This window comes from Triturus cristatus, chromosome 4_2 (genome assembly GCF_964204655.1).
Source record: "Triturus cristatus chromosome 4_2, aTriCri1.1, whole genome shotgun sequence".
In the NCBI taxonomy this organism is placed as follows: domain Eukaryota; kingdom Metazoa; phylum Chordata; class Amphibia; order Caudata; family Salamandridae; genus Triturus; species Triturus cristatus.
Genome location: NC_140586.1, coordinates 327,285,084 through 327,300,211, shown reverse-complemented (window position 1 = coordinate 327,300,211; position 15,128 = coordinate 327,285,084). Strand labels below are relative to the sequence as shown.

Here is a 15,128-nt window from a genome sequence, read left to right as displayed (position 1 = left end):
GTTTTTAATGATGCCCATTGTTGCTTGGGTGACATCTTAATTGAAGCCTTGTTCTTGCCTGTTGGAAGCTCGCTCTGTGTATATACTATACCAAAGTAAGGTATAGTGTGCACAGTCCAGTGGATCCCCAAAGGCCTTACATAGGCAAAAGTAGATGATGCTAATACTCTCTTTTGTGGTACTCTTGGTCTTTGGGGAAGGCAGGCAGTCCTCCCAGGGTTATGGAGGTTGCTAGGATTGCAGGACAAGTCCATTTTTGTAGCAGGTTTGTGGGCTGCCGACAGGCTGGTAGAGCTGGGGCCGAGTCAGTTGTCTGGAGGCTTCATTGCTGGTATGGCTCTTCGGTCCTTCTTTAGGTCGCCAGGGATCTAAGGATCGAGGTTCAGGGGTCCCCCTAAATACTCAATTTAGGGGTGTTACAGGTGCTGTTAGGAAACAGCCAAAGCGCTACTTACTTGTAGGGTGACTACACCCTCTGTATATCCACTCCTTTTTTGGGAGGGGGCATACCTCTATTCCTATTGGCTGAGATACTCACAAACAGTATGGAGTATTTGAAAAGGAGGGGGTTGCTTCAGCTCAGGACACTTTAGGGGTGTTCCTGACTGAGAGGGGACACCCCTCTCTTGCTTACTAAATTTTTCCGCCGACCTTCCAGCCAAAAGTGGGGCTTGGTCAGGGAGGTGGGCATCTCCACTAGCTGGAGAGACCCTGGCTAGCATAACAAAGGGCAGGAAGCCTTTGAGGCTTACCACCTTCAATGCCGTTACTGCTTGGGGGGAGTGGGGGGTAGGTGTGAAGCACCTCCTCCCAGAGCAGGCTTTGTTTCTGACCCACTAGTGCACACTGCTCCCACCTCAGGGGGGTCAGAAACGTGTCTGGAGGTGGCAGGCTGGTGCAGACAAATCAGCCACACACTAGTGGTTTGGTAGGTTTTCAGTGGGCACCTCTGGCATCAGTGTGGGCTGATAAATCTGTGATGTTTGGCATCAAACATCTTGGGATTTGGTGAAGCCATCATGGAGCCGTGGAACTTGTATTGACAGCCTTCCAGCCCATGCACTGTGTATGGATTCCTTAAGTAATTAGAATGCCTAAGAATGGACTTAGACACAATAGTGTCATATCTGCTCATGCACTTATGCTCTCACAAGGTATAGTGCACCCTGCCTTAGGGCTGTAAGGTCTACTGTAGGGGTGACTTACCTATGCCTCTTGCAGGACTAGCAGGCCTGGCACACAGGGATGTTTTCCAGGAAGACTCTAAACTTTTAGCTGCACCAAGACACGCAGGCTGCAGTGGCAGTGTGCATGTGTTTGGTGAGAGGGCTTTTAGAGTGGCATAATAAATGCTGCAGCCCTTAGAGACCCTCCCTGGTCACAGTGCCCTTGGTACCACTGGTACCTATTACAAGGGGCGTCGTATATGTGGGCCAAATGTGTGCCAATTGTGGCAACAAAGGTACAGTTTTGGGAAAGAACATGGGCACTGGGAACCTGATTAGCAGGGAGACACTGCTCATTTAAAGTTGCATTCAGAATCAGCTAAAATGTGGGGTGTAACCATGGCAAAAAGAGCACTTTCCTACATTGCCTGTCTCTGAGTAGGCAGGTTTCCAGATGTCAGACTGGTGCATGGTGAGCTGGATTTTCTCACCTAGCAGCCCACCCTAGAGAGTCCTATTGTACAGGCCTCGACTAGTAAAGGGAATCCAAACTCATTTCCTACCATTCCTCCAGGTAGGAAATCTGAGAGGATTGTTGCTTTGGTAAAAACATGATCTGAAAGAAACACGTTAGATTCCTCACCTTAGAATATCCCCAGGCGTCAGGCTGTATCCGGAAAGATTTTTCGTCAGCAATACCCTTTGTGCGTCGCTAGGCGTGGTCTGCGGCTCCGCGTCAGTCGTCTGCGTCGTGCGCCGGAATGACGTCGTCGAAGTACTTAGACGCAACCCTCGCGCGCTGACGTCAGTTCTTTTTTTTTTTTCCACGCCAGACAGCGCCGATCCGGGAAGTGCTTACCCCTTTAGTCACTTTTTGACTAAAACTTTTTGGACTCTTTTGTCTACTCGTCGACTCGAACTGGTGCCGGTAGGATGCCTGGTTTTAAAGCCTGTGACTCCTGTAACCGACTGATGTCTGTAATTGACCACCATCGCCGGTGCCTTTACTGCCTGTGGGCCGACCACGATGCGGAGTCGTGCCTCGACTGCCAGGCCTTGACCTCGAAGGCTAGGCGGAAGCGGTCCCGCAAGTTTCTCGAGCTCCGGCATTCGGCTCCGCGCTGTTCACGGTCCTGGAGGAGGTCGAAGGACCGGTCGCGGAGCTGCAGCCACCATCACCGCTCGTCGGGTTTCAAGTCTTCGGGTAAGTCGAAGCATGGTAAAAAGTCCAAGTCCCCGGCCCCGTCGTCGACTTCGGTCCCGACGCCGCAGGTCCCCGTGGGATCCAGGCCTGGATCTGTCGATGCCGGTCGACGACACGAAGCCTCCTCTGCCCGGCGTCTACACCGGTTCCACCCCCGGCGCCGTCTCAGGACGACGCCGTTCCACGGTTCAGCCCTGGTCTGGGCCGACGCCGGTGGAGGACCATTTCATCTTCCGTCTGGCTCCAGTTCTTCCCCCTGTTTATCAGGAATCGGGTGACGGTGGCGACTGGGAGGAGTCTGAGGGCCCTCTGGCCCGCCAGGGCCAGTTATCACAGGACTGGGCAGATGAGCTGGGGGATGCCAGTGGGCTTGACACCTTGCCTGACACTGGCTTTGTCTCTCCTCTGACCGTGGCTTTGGAGGAAGGTGCTACCTTTTCTGTGGCGTTGTGTAAGGCGGCCGAAGCCCTCTGGCTGGAGCTCCGTACTGTGGCCGTGAGGACTAACCTCCTCACTGAAGTGCTCCAACCGTCAGCAAGCTCCTCGTAGCCTCTGCTGCCGTTTAGTGAAGCACTGATGGACGTTCTTAAGGGCACCTGGTCCAAGCCCTCCACAGTACCTCCTGTGGATCGGAACGTGGCCCGACGCCACCGCCCTGCTCCGGGCGACCCCAGTTTTCTGTCCCAAAACCCCACCCCTGAGAGCCTGGTTATCCAGGCTTCTACTTCCCAGACCTCCTTCCTGTCCGCTGCCCCAGATCGGGAATCCAAGAGACTGGAGCAGTTTGGCAAAAAGCTGTATTCCTCCCTTAGTTTAGGGCTGCGGTCTATTAACACCGCTTGTCTCTTGGACCGTTGCTCCCACTCTCTGTGGGATACGGTGGAGGACGTGCTGCCCCTGTGTCCGGAGAAGGCCCGGACACGACTCGCCCAGGCTCTTGCCGACGGACGGGACGCAGCGCGGTATGCCATCCGATGCGGTTTGGACACGACGGACTCGCTTGGCAGGGCAATGTCGTCCACGGTGGCGCTTCGTCGTCACGCCTGGTTGCGGTAGACTTCTTTTTCCGGGGATGTCCAGAGCATCCTCATGGACATGCCCTTTGATGGCGATCGCCTCTTTGGCAACAAAGCGGATAGTGCGCTGGAGCGCTTTAAGGACTCCAGGGCTACGGTCAAGTCCTTGGTCCTCTCGGCCCCGCGCCCGCCAACTTCCGCTTTTCGCCCCTTTCGTGGCCAAGGAAGGGGCGCCCCCTCACGTCCGCCTAGCCACAGGCCGCAGAACCATCCTCCACGTGGTCGCGGACGTGGATTCCGCTGATGCGGTATAGGGGGACAACGTGCTGGTCCGTCCATATCCACTCCTGCAGCATCCGCCTCAAAGCCTTCCTAGTCCGTGCTTTCAGGCCCATTCCACGCCAGTGGGAGGCAGAGTTCGCCATCACCTGCTCCACTGGCGTTCCATCACTTCGGACAGGTGGGTGCTGCAAATCATCCGAAGGGGCTACTCCCTCCCCTTCGAGACAACCCCTCCAGCCATGCCACGCAGTCCCACCGTATGTTGGGGGATCACTTGAATCTTCTACGGGAGGAAGTTACGGCTCTCTTGACCAAATGGGCTGTCGAGCGCGTTCCTGGTCCAGAAGTAGGCCGTGGTTGCTATTCCCACTACTTTCTGGTTCCCAAAAAGGGCAAAGGGGGCCTACGCCCTATCTTGGACCTCAGGAGCGTCAACGCCTTCCTCCGGAAGGAGAGGTTCAAGATGCTCACCTTGGCTCAGGTTCTGGCTGCCCTGGACCCAGGAGACTGGATGGTAGCGTTGGACTTGCAGGATGCTTATTTTCACAACCCCGTCCTGCCGGCCCACCGGCGTTACCTGCGATTCACGGTGGGTCAGGAGCATTTTTATTTTACTGTGCTCCCCTTCGGCCTCACCAGTGCCCCTCGGGTGTTCACGAAAGTGATGGCGGTGGTCACAGCTCATCTGCGCAGATCATGGGTTCCAGTCTTCCCCTATCTCGATGACTGGCTGTTGAAGGCGGGCTCGCCCCAGGAAGTCGTCTCCCACCTCCAGACTATGGTCAACCTCCTGCATTTGCTGGGGTTCTCAATCAGTGTGCCGAAGTCGCATCTGAGTATCTCCCAGAAGCTCCTCTTCATCGGAGCGGTTCTGGAGTCGGTGCAGTTCCGGGCTTATCCTCCGGTACAGCGGGTCCGGTATATTCAGGCTCTGATTCCCAACTTTCAGCCTCTATCCCGGGTTTCGGTCAGGCAGGTGCTGCGGCTTCTGGGTCTGATGGCCTCCTGCATCCTGCTAGTGCATCACGCCAGGTGGCGAATGCGGGCTCTGCAGTGGGACCTGAAGTTTCAGTGGGCCCAGCATCGGGGCAACCTGTCCGACCATGTCTTGATCTCGGAGGGCACTGCAAAAGAATTGCAGTGGTGGCTCACGGACCGCGATTGGGTCAGCGGCAGATCCCTATCCCTACCCCAGCCGGAGCACGTAGTAGTGACGGATGCATCCCTCCTGGGATGGGGGGGGGGCACATGGGGGAGGCGGAGATCAGAGGACTCTGGTCTCCAGTGGAGTCACATCTCCATATCAACCTTTTGGAGCTGAGAGCGATCCGACTTGCACTGAAGGCATTCCTTCCCGTTGTACGGGGAAGTGTGGTGCAGGTGTTCACGTACAACACCACCGCCATGTGGTATTGCAACAAACAGGGTGGGGTGCGTTCGTGGACCCTATGTCAGGAGGCTCTGCTCCTCTGGACATGGCTGGAACAGCATGGCATCAACCTGGTGGTTCAACATCTGGCGGGCTCTCTGAACGCCAGAGCAGACGAACTCAGCCGCCGGTGCATGATGGATCACGAATGGCGTCTAAACTGACGTGGCGCAAGCCCTCTTTCGGCAGTGGGGAGAGCCTTGGTTAGATCTATTCGTCACCGAAGAGAACGCGCAATGTCAGCAGTTCTGAGCATTGGAATTTCCAAGGCGGCACTCGCTCGGGGACGCCTTTCGTCGCGAGTCTGCCTATACCACTTCTGCCCAGAGTGCTGAAGAAGATCAGGCGCGACCGGGCCCAAGTCATCTTGGTGGCTCCGGATTGGGCACGAAGGTACTGGTATCCCGAGCTACTCAGTATGTCAATCGATCCCCCAATACGACTGCATCTTCAGGAGGACCCTCTATCGCAGCAGCAGGGGACGGTCCTCCACCCGAACCTGTCCAGTCTCCACCTCCATGCGTGGAGATTGAGCGGCGACAGTTGATGCCATTTGACTTGCCTCCTGAAGTCTGCGATGTGATTCTGGCAGCCAGGCGTCCCTCCACAAAATCGGTATACGCCTGCAGGTGAAACAACTTTGTGGCATGGTGCACAGCGAAGGCTGTGGATCCCCTTTCCGCCTCTTTCTGAGGTTCTCCTCTTCTTTCCATGGCCCAGCAGGGCTCTGCTCTGGCAACTCTTAAAGGTTATCTCTCAGCTATTTCTGCTTTCTTACGGCTTCCTGATAAGCCATCTCTTTTCAAATCCCCTGTTTCTCGCTTTTTGAAAGACATTACTCACATGTTTCCTCCTGTCCCTTTCGTAATGCCTCAGTGGGATTTGAACCTGGTCTTGACATATCTGATGTGCGCTCCCTTTGAGCCTCTTCATAATTGTCCCCTTCGTTTTCTGTATCTTAAGACTGCTTTCCTGGTAGCCATCACCTCGGCCAGACGGGTGAGTGAGCTCCAGGCTCTATCTTCTAAGCCTCCTTTTCTTTGTCCATCCGGACAAGGTTGTCCTCCGGACTCGTCCTTCCTTTCTTCCAAAAGTGGTGACTGCCTTTCACATCGGGCAGTCTGTCACATTGCCCACCTTCTTTCTGCCTCAGCATCCTTCGAAGGAGGAAGAGGCTCCACCATCTAGACCCAAAACGGGCGCTGTCCTTTTATTTGGACCGCACCAAACAGTTCCGGGTGGACGACCAGCTCTTTGTTGGCTACGTAGGTGCTAAGAAGGGGCGGGCGGTACACAAGCGAACCATCTCGCGGTGGGTCGTATTGTGTATAAAAGCTTGTTACTCCTTGGCTAAAAAGGATCCTCCTGTAGGGCTGAGGGCCCATTCCACCCGGGCCACAGCGGCGACTACTGCCCTGGGCCGAAGAGTCCCTTTGCAGGACATCTGTCAGGCGTCAACGTGGGCCTCGCTGCACACGTTTGCTAAGCATTATTGCCTGGACAGCCCAGTCCGGAGAGATGGCTTCTTTGGCCGTTCTGTTCTTCAGGACTTTATGGTGTGATCTTGGTTCGCAGACCTACCACCGGTGTTGGTATTGCTGGGGTATCTATTCTAAGGTGAGGAATCTAACTAACGTGTTTCTTTCAGATGAACAAGTTACTTACCTACGGTAAGAAACATTAGTTAGTTAGATTCCTCACCGACCCACCCATCCTTGCCGTTCTGCGAACCGACATCTAGGGTTAAGGTTATCCCTTTTCAGGTCCCTAGACTTTTTGGCACCAGTGTCGGTCTCTTGCATGGCTCTGCGTTCCTGGCGCGGAAAGCTATGTACAAGAACTGACGTCAGCGCGCAAGGGGGGCGTCTAAGTACTCCGACGTCATTCCGGCGCACGACGCCGACGACTGAGGCGGAGCCGCAGACGACGCCTTGTGACGTGTAAGGGGTATTGCTGACAATCTTTCCGGATCCAGCCTGACGCCTGGGGATATTCTAAGGTCAGGAATCGAACTAACTAATGTTTCTTACAGATACATCGTTACCAAAGGTAAGTAACTTGTTCTTCTCTAATAGGGGATTTCCGTCTATAGTCATAAGCACTTAAATAGTCCTGCCCACATGCTGGGACCCCGGAGCACTCCTTTAGATAGATCTTCTTAAGTGGGTGTTTTTCACCTTTCTTCCGGAAGGACTGCTAAGACACTTGAGATAAAGACAGTATGAGATAAAGACAGTATGAGATAGAAAGTCAATAATGCAGACTAAATACATAGGCTACACTGGCGGCATTTTTATCATTCAGTGAAAAACAATTGCCAGTATACTATATTTTGTGCAATTTTTGTGGTGCTTGACCCACAGAAAAACTCCCCTTCACTAAACTCCCCTTCACTAAACTCCCCTTCACTAAACTCCCCTTCACTAAACTCCCCTTCACTAAACTCCCCTTCACTAAACTCCCCTTCACTAAACTCCCCTTCACTAAACTCCCCTTCACTAAACTCCCCTTCACTAAACTCCCCTTCACTAAACTCCCCTTCACTAAACTCCCCTTCACTAAACTCCCCTTCACTAAACTCCCCTTCACTAAACTCCCCTTCACTAAACTCCCCTTTTCACGATAGAGATAAAAGGAGAGGATAGAATAGCCCCATAGGCTGCCATTATGTCTTAAAATTAGAAGCTGTGCCTTTAAGAATCCAGAGACCACCAGTATCTCATCATGCACATCCAGTGGCAGTTACTTCAGTTCTTTTTTCTGGCTCCTGCTATCAGGACCCTGGAGCATTGAGCTCTACCAAATTCACTCGACATCTTTGGTCTTTCTCCACAGTTTTCTGTCTTTTTCTGACCAGAATTTTCACAGTTTCACTCATAAATGCCATCTATTTTTGATAAGTGTTCAGACTGTGGTAGGAAGAAGGCCAAAACTGATCCTCAGAGTGTGTATTATTTGCCTTCCTATTACTCATGTTCCTGACTCATGTTCCATCTGTAAAACCTTCTCCAGGCGGACCCTGCGTGACAGGGAGAAGATTCGGCTCATGGGAACAAGTTCCTCAACTTTGTGTGAGAAGGCTAGAGAAATGTTGGCTGTCCTTTTTAACCACACAGATCAGTTTGCGTTCCTAAAAATAGTGAATATTTCTCCGATTCAAAAACGTCGCAGACATTGAAATCTCTTTACAGTGTCCAGAGTCAGCCATTTTTCCTACATTTTTCTGTTTTTAGGAATGATTCCTCCCAAGCAGCTAATGAGAAGAGATCAGATGGAAGGGTCCACAACGACAGGCTCAGAGTCCTTTGAGCACGTGTCTCGTCCAGTGAGAGATCATAGTGTCCCTTTGCCAGAAAGCCGTATGATTTGGGGATCAGAAGCATATTCACACACTGAATCACAGCAGACTACCCATGCCTCCAAGATGCCGGAGGAGTCTGACATGAGGTGAGACATTGGGGATTTTACATAAGAGCTGCTAGAAAATTTGTCATTGGTCATGTTCCTAACTTTCTTCCTAAAACACTGTTAAAGGACAAAATTTTTGTTCTGCTTCAAGGAAGTGTTCAAGTGTACACTAATGGAAATGTCTAGGAGGATGTGTCAGACAGTTTATTTTGGTTGACCATCCAATGCTCCCTGGCACAGATAGCTACCTTTTAATGAGCTAGCCATGTTATGTTCTTGCTATAAACTGTGTGCATTAAATCTTTGAAAACTGATTTTGTTGATGTGAATTTAGGATTAATCTGTTCTTTGAGGGGCAGGGGTACTCGGGGAAACTTGCAACACCGTACAAACATAAATATTAACAAGATGTCCGAATTGATAGTTTGAGCTTCCGTCTTAGACTGTCTTAACATATTTTGCAGCATGGAATTTTATAGAATCTTGTGCTATGCATTATTGCACCATCTTGTTGTTTGTTCTGGAAAGCGTTAGCGTTCCAAATATTTTCTCTGCTGTTTGCCAAAAATGTAACCTGAATATGGTATCGACTGTAAGCACAAGTGCCCATTTATGTGCTCACCAGTTTATTTTTTTTGTAAATATTTTTGAGTTTATTCAAACATAAAGCAACATACATTGGCATTGAGTCCAGCAGTATAGCAACCAATCGAATGTGCAGCAAGGTTTTAAAGGCATCCTCAAAAAGCACTGGTACACCTGCGGCATCACATGGCGACAACGCCCTCATTCTGCAAGCAAGCGATAGTCCGTCTACTCTTGGTCACTTAGTTCGGATTCTAAAGTGTCATGCGGGGGTTCACATATATTTCCTCTATATGTATTCCACCCACCCCATACCTGGGTCCATTTTTTGGGGCAGCCTCTATGAATGTATACTGTTTTTTCGACAATCATTATGGAGTCCATATCCCGGGACCATTGGGCGAGGGTAGGTGTTTGCCTAGATCCCCATCCCTGGGCTATATTACGCTTCGCCAACATGAGTCCCAGTGTCATCCAGAGTCGTGCCACTCGGCTGAGGTCTGTAGGTTCCCAGATGTTGAGGAGACACCTCCTCGGCTCCGGAAGCGTCGGAACTTTAGTCACCTGGGAGAGTGTGCGCAGTATTGCCTTCCAGTATAGGGTTATTGCAGGGCATTCCCAGAGGGTGTGAAAAAGGGTACCATCCATACCACACTGCCTGAGACATAGGGGGGAGTCAGCTCGTTTAAGTTTAGAGTGTGCGGGTGTAGTACGTGCGGTGTAAGATTTTTAGTTGAACCAGCCGCAGTTTGGACGATATTCCCACCTCCTTAGGGGAGGAAAGCGCCGCCTGCCAGTCCGCTTCGTCAAATTCCCCCAGCTCTGTCTCCCATCTAACCTTAAGGGCTGAAAATGGGTCTGGCTGGTTGTTTATCATCTTCCGATATGTCAGGGACGTCGCTCTTTTAGTCAGGTGTTCCGTGAGGAGTCGGTCTTCCAATGGTGAAGACTCCGCAAGCCGGGTCCCAGGCGGGACCGCCACCCGAAGTGCGTGTCGGATTTGTAAGTATCTGAACCGCTCAGTGTCGGCCAGGTCGTAGTCCGCTTGTAATTGGGCAAATGTGACCAGTTCCCCCTTTTTCCAAAGGTGTCCGACCCTGGAAATGCCAATCAGATCCCACTGATGGAACCCCTTAGTGGTGCGAAGCACCCCCAACTGTTTCGCCTCCCACAAAGGTGTGGCCTGAGTTATCTTTTCGGCCCAGCCAAGAGCCCGCTGCGCCGCGAACCATATCTGGAGAGTATGTGCCGTGGGTCCCGAGGGGCAGCGGCCCCTCGTGTGGTTGTAGAGCACTCCCATGACCCCCCCGGCCCCCAGCAACTGTCGATCCATACGGTACGCCGGGTCATCCCCAGGCACATGAAGCCACTGATTTATGACCATAAGTTGAGATGCCCAATAGTACAGCTTTATGTCAGGGAGGGGCGATACCCCCGTCGTACCACCCTCTGGTAAGCTTATGGAGCGCTATCCGCGGCGCCTTATCTTCCCATAAGAGGCTGGTGTCCTCCGCGTTTATGGCGGTGAAGTATGCAGGCGTGACCGGGAAGGGTGTGTTGTGAAGTAGGTAAAGAAATCTAGGGAGAGCCATCATTTTAAAGAGGGCGGCCCGTCCCAGTAGTGTCGGGGGTAGAGAACGCCAGTGTTTGACGTCGCTGCGAAACCTATGCAGGGGCTTCGCTAGATTTTCGGCAACAAATCTCTCCCTATCAATGGTCACATAAATTCCTAAGTATTTGAACCCATCTTCCACCGGGAGCCGAGGCGGGGAGCCTCAAAGCATATATACAATAGACTTCTCCCAGTTTACCGTATAGCCGGACACTCTCCCGTATGACGCGCAGATGTCCAGGAGGCAGTTAATCGAGCGTGCCGGCGAGGCTAGGTACAGCAGGACGTCGTCAGCATACAGGGAGATGCGGTCCTCCCATCCCATAGTCCACTTTAGGCCCCGGATCACAGGGTCCTGCCGCACCCAGGCAGCGAGCGGCTCCAAAGCCAGAGCAAAAAGGAGCGGGGAAAGAGGGCAGCCCTGTCGCGTCCCCCGCCCCAACGGGAAGTGGTCCGAGATATGCCCATCTACCACCACCTGTGCCAGTGGCTCGGTATACAGAAGCTGGATCCAGGCGCACGTCTTGGGACCAAAGCCCATGTGACGAAGAACGGCAAAGAGGAAAGGCCACTCCACCCGGTCGAACGCCATCCGAGCGTCCAGTGAGAGGATGGCCGCGTCCTCCTCTATCGATGAGCGGCGCGCAAGGATCCCTTGAAGCCGCCGTATATTCAGGGCGGTATTGCGGTTAGGCATAAATCCCAACTGGTCCGGGTGTATCAAGGCCGCAAGGTAGGGCTGAAGCCTTGTCGCCAACACCTTTGCCAGAATCTTTGCCTCGGCGTTCAGCAAAGAGATTGGGCGATAGGAGGCGCAGTCGTGCGAGGGTTTGTTAGGCTTAGGGATGGCCACAATGGTAGCCACTCTCTGGTCTTGGGGCAGAATCCCTGTCGACAGACTGTTCTTATACATGGCCAAGAGTTGCGGGACTATGTGAGTAGCGTTTTTCTTATTGAATTCCACCGGAATTCCATTGGGCCCCATTGCCTTCCCCGCGCGGAGGGCGAGTATTGCGAGCGTGAGCTCTTCAGCCGTCAAGTCTGCCTCCAGGGATGCCACCCCCGACTGGTCCAACCTCGGCATTGCGATGTCCTGAAGGAAGGCCAGATTATCCGCCACAGTAGACGAGGCCTCCGGTGTATAGATCTTTTTGTAGTGGGCCGCTAGGGCCTCCGCGATTTGCCGCGGCTCCGACGTAAAATCTCCCGAGTCCAGCCTGATCCGCGCCACCCACCGCGCCGCACGCTCCCCTTTCTCAAGCCAGGCCAGTAGTCTACCTGCCTTGTCCCCTAGTTCATAAATCATATGCTGTGTTGCAACCTGTTTAGCTCGCACAGCCTCCCAAAGATAGGACTTATATTCCTGCTGTGCCATGCGTACTCTATGTGTAGTGTCATAATCAGTATGTGTGGCATGGTCGGCTTCTGCCTCAGTCACCCCCTGCTCAAGCTGGAGTACCGCTAGCCGTTGGATTTCCTTATGGTCGGCTATCATCGATATCGCCTGTCCGCGAAGGACTGTTTTGTACGCCTCCCACAACGTCGTCGGGCTTGTAACCGAGTCCTTGTTTTCGGCGAAATACTGTTTGGTTGTCACCTGAAGGGCTTTGCTAATTTTAGGGACTTTTGAGAAAGCCTGGATGAATTGGGAATATCCTACGTCTTCGCGGGGCGAAGGTTGCAAATGTAATGATTACCGGAGAGTGGTCCGAAATGCCCCTGGGCAAGTGAGAAACTTCCGTCATTCCCCTCAACCCTGTAGTTGGTGTAAAAATGTAGTCTATACGAGAGAGTGTTGTAGGCCCGTGAGTGAAATGTGTATTGCCTCTCCTCCGGACAGTGCGTTCTCCAGCTGTCTATGAGGCCAAGTGCCTCGGTAAATTCACGCAATTTTGGGGGTGGCGCTACCGTAGTCTCTGGAGGATGACCTATCCATTGACGGATCCATAGTCGCATTAAAGTCCCCACCCATGATTAGCTCCCCTTGTGGTAACAACAGCAGGAACTCACCCAGTGCCCGGAAAGTATCCTGGTGGAGTGTCGGGGGGGGACATATACAGTCACTAAGTTATACAGTTTCCCTTCCCATTGGCAGGTCAGTGCTGCAAAGCGACCCTGGTCCTCTCTACGGGAGTCAACAATGATCGGGGGAAGCGTTTAACTAGTATGCCCACCCCGCGGGACCCAGACGTGAATTCAGAGTGTATCGCCATTTTAAATCCCCATCTGTCCAGTGCTCTCGTAGTCGTGCCTACCAGATGTTTCCTGCAAGAGTGCCACCGCCGGCCCCCTGTGCTTGGGATATTGTAAGACCAGCCCCCGTTTAATTTTATCTCCCAATCCATTCACGTTCCAGGACAAAATGCTGAACAAGGGGCTGGATTGTTGCGCGTGTCCCTCAGTGGAGCTAGCGGTGGCCTCCCGGTTAGCTTTGTGTTTCCCCAGTCATGGAGGGTAGTTGGAAAGTGATCGCACCTGTGCACCCCTCCCTCGGTCTATGACAGGCCTAGCTTGCAGAATCCGCCAATGAGTAGTTGCTGAACCTAGAACATAACACAAACCAACTTTTCCATGATGACCCCGTCCCCCCACCCCCCTCCCTCCCTGCCCAGCGGATTTAAAACTACCCGCCACCCCAACTTAGCAGAGTGCTTAGATCCCATAACTTGCTACTTGCGTATGGGGGAGGAGCTGCTCTCTGTCCTTCGCCCGCTCCCTGCACCATGTGTATGTCTATGCGAGAAACCAGTTATTGAAGACAGCAAAGTTCAAAAACACGGCGCCCCTGCAGTGTCCGAGCCTCCCGTGATCGCCGGGGTCCACTTGGCAATCCACACCGCTCCGTTGTCCGAAGCCCGTTCGCTCCATCTCTGCCTCAGTCACGCGGCATGCAATCCCCCCCCTCCCGAACCAGTTTCCTCCAGATTCTCAACAGAATGGTTTCGACGGGTACGTCCCGCTCGGCCCGCATCTCTCGCCGGGCGCCATCCCTCCAACCACTCCGTGGCCTCCGTCGGCATGGTGAAGAACCACGTGCGCCCCTCGGCTTCCACCCGTAGTTTTGCCGGATAGAGCATCGCATACTTAAGTTCACGGGCGCGCAACTCCGTCTTGACCGCAAGGAAGTCGCGGCGTTGCCTCATCACTGTTGTGGTGTAATCTGGATAGAGGGTAACAGTGCAGTTGTCCACCTTCAACGGGGGGGGGGGGGGCGGTACGCGCCGTCTGCAGGATAGCGTCTCTGTCCCGGAAGTTGAAAATGCGGGCCAGGATCGGGCGCGGGGGGGCCCCGGGTCACGGCCGCCCTCCGGGCACCCGATGCGCCCTTTCCACTGAGAAAAAGTTCGACAGACCACGTGGCTGCAACTGTTCCGTGATAAGTTTTTCAACGAAGAGGTCCAATTCCGGCCCCCGTTCGCTCTCCGGCACACCCACGACGCGCACATTATTCCTTCTGGACCTGCCTTCCTGGTCATCAAGCTTGACCAGTAGCTGCTTTTGGACCAGTTCCAGCGTCTGTATCCGTTTCTTACTCTCAGCCGCTTCGCTGGTAAGGGTCGCCGTGGTTGATTCGACCTCCAACAATCTCGTGTTAATTTTAGCGACATCGGCTCTCAGCAGCGTTACGTCTGTGGATATCGTGCCTATTGAGACCTGCATCTGGGTCAGCGTGGCCATGACATCCGCCAGAGTGATCTCCTTAGGTTTGTCGGGGAGGGTGGGGGGGGGGAGCCAGCCCGATCCTTCTGAAACGCGTACTTCTCTAGCTTGGCCTGTGCTCCCCCACGGTGGCCCTTGCCCCCCATAGAGGGCGGCGCAGGTGAACTCCGCTCCCTTCGGCCTGTGTCTGTGTCCACAGGAGAGTTGGAGGAGGAAAGCAGCGGCGATCCGGCGGGTGCTGCCGCCGGCCACGGAAATACCCACGTGTGGCCTGTCCGTTGCACCGGGGCCCCGCCGCTACCACCCAACAGTCACGACCTTCTGCAGGTCTCCAGCCACGTTCAGGTCCGATGCTGGGATCCGTACTGCCCACCACGCTACGCGGAGGCCCCCAGCGCCAGTCTTCGGTTTTGCATTCACTGCCCACCACAGGGCCACACGAGGCTCCAGGGGAAGCCCAGGCCCCCCCCCCCCCCCGAGGTCTCCACCGATGGGGCTGCGTCTCCTGACACCGGTGGCGGCTCTCAGCGCTTTCAGCGCACTCCGTCGCCGCCGTCCGCCCCGCCTCCAGTCCCTGGATCACGCCGCCATTGCCCCTCCTCCGCTGCAGAGGCGGCACCGAGCGATGCCGGGCCTCCGCGAAGGGAAGCGCAGGGTCTATCGGGCGATAAGGCAGGCCCGGCTTCAAAGCACTGTACCTCGCATCTGCAGCAGCCCCCGGGGTCCTGTGTCCTGCGCTAGGGTTCCGATGCTGTGAGTTCTCAGC

The 15,128-nt window shown here is 53.9% G+C and overlaps 1 protein-coding gene across 3 annotated transcripts in view; it reads left to right on the top strand.

Annotated features, from left to right (window-relative positions):
• Nucleotides 1-15,128, top strand: part of PRRC2C (proline rich coiled-coil 2C) — a 1,321,979-nt gene that overhangs the window by 517,871 nt on the left and 788,980 nt on the right. For all 3 annotated transcript variants that reach the window (XM_085601696.1, XM_085601697.1, XM_085601695.1), the window contains exon 14: nucleotides 8,331-8,544. In XM_085601696.1, coding sequence (XP_085457822.1) covers nucleotides 8,331-8,544 — 214 coding nt within the window. The remainder of the gene's footprint in view (nucleotides 1-8,330; nucleotides 8,545-15,128) is intronic.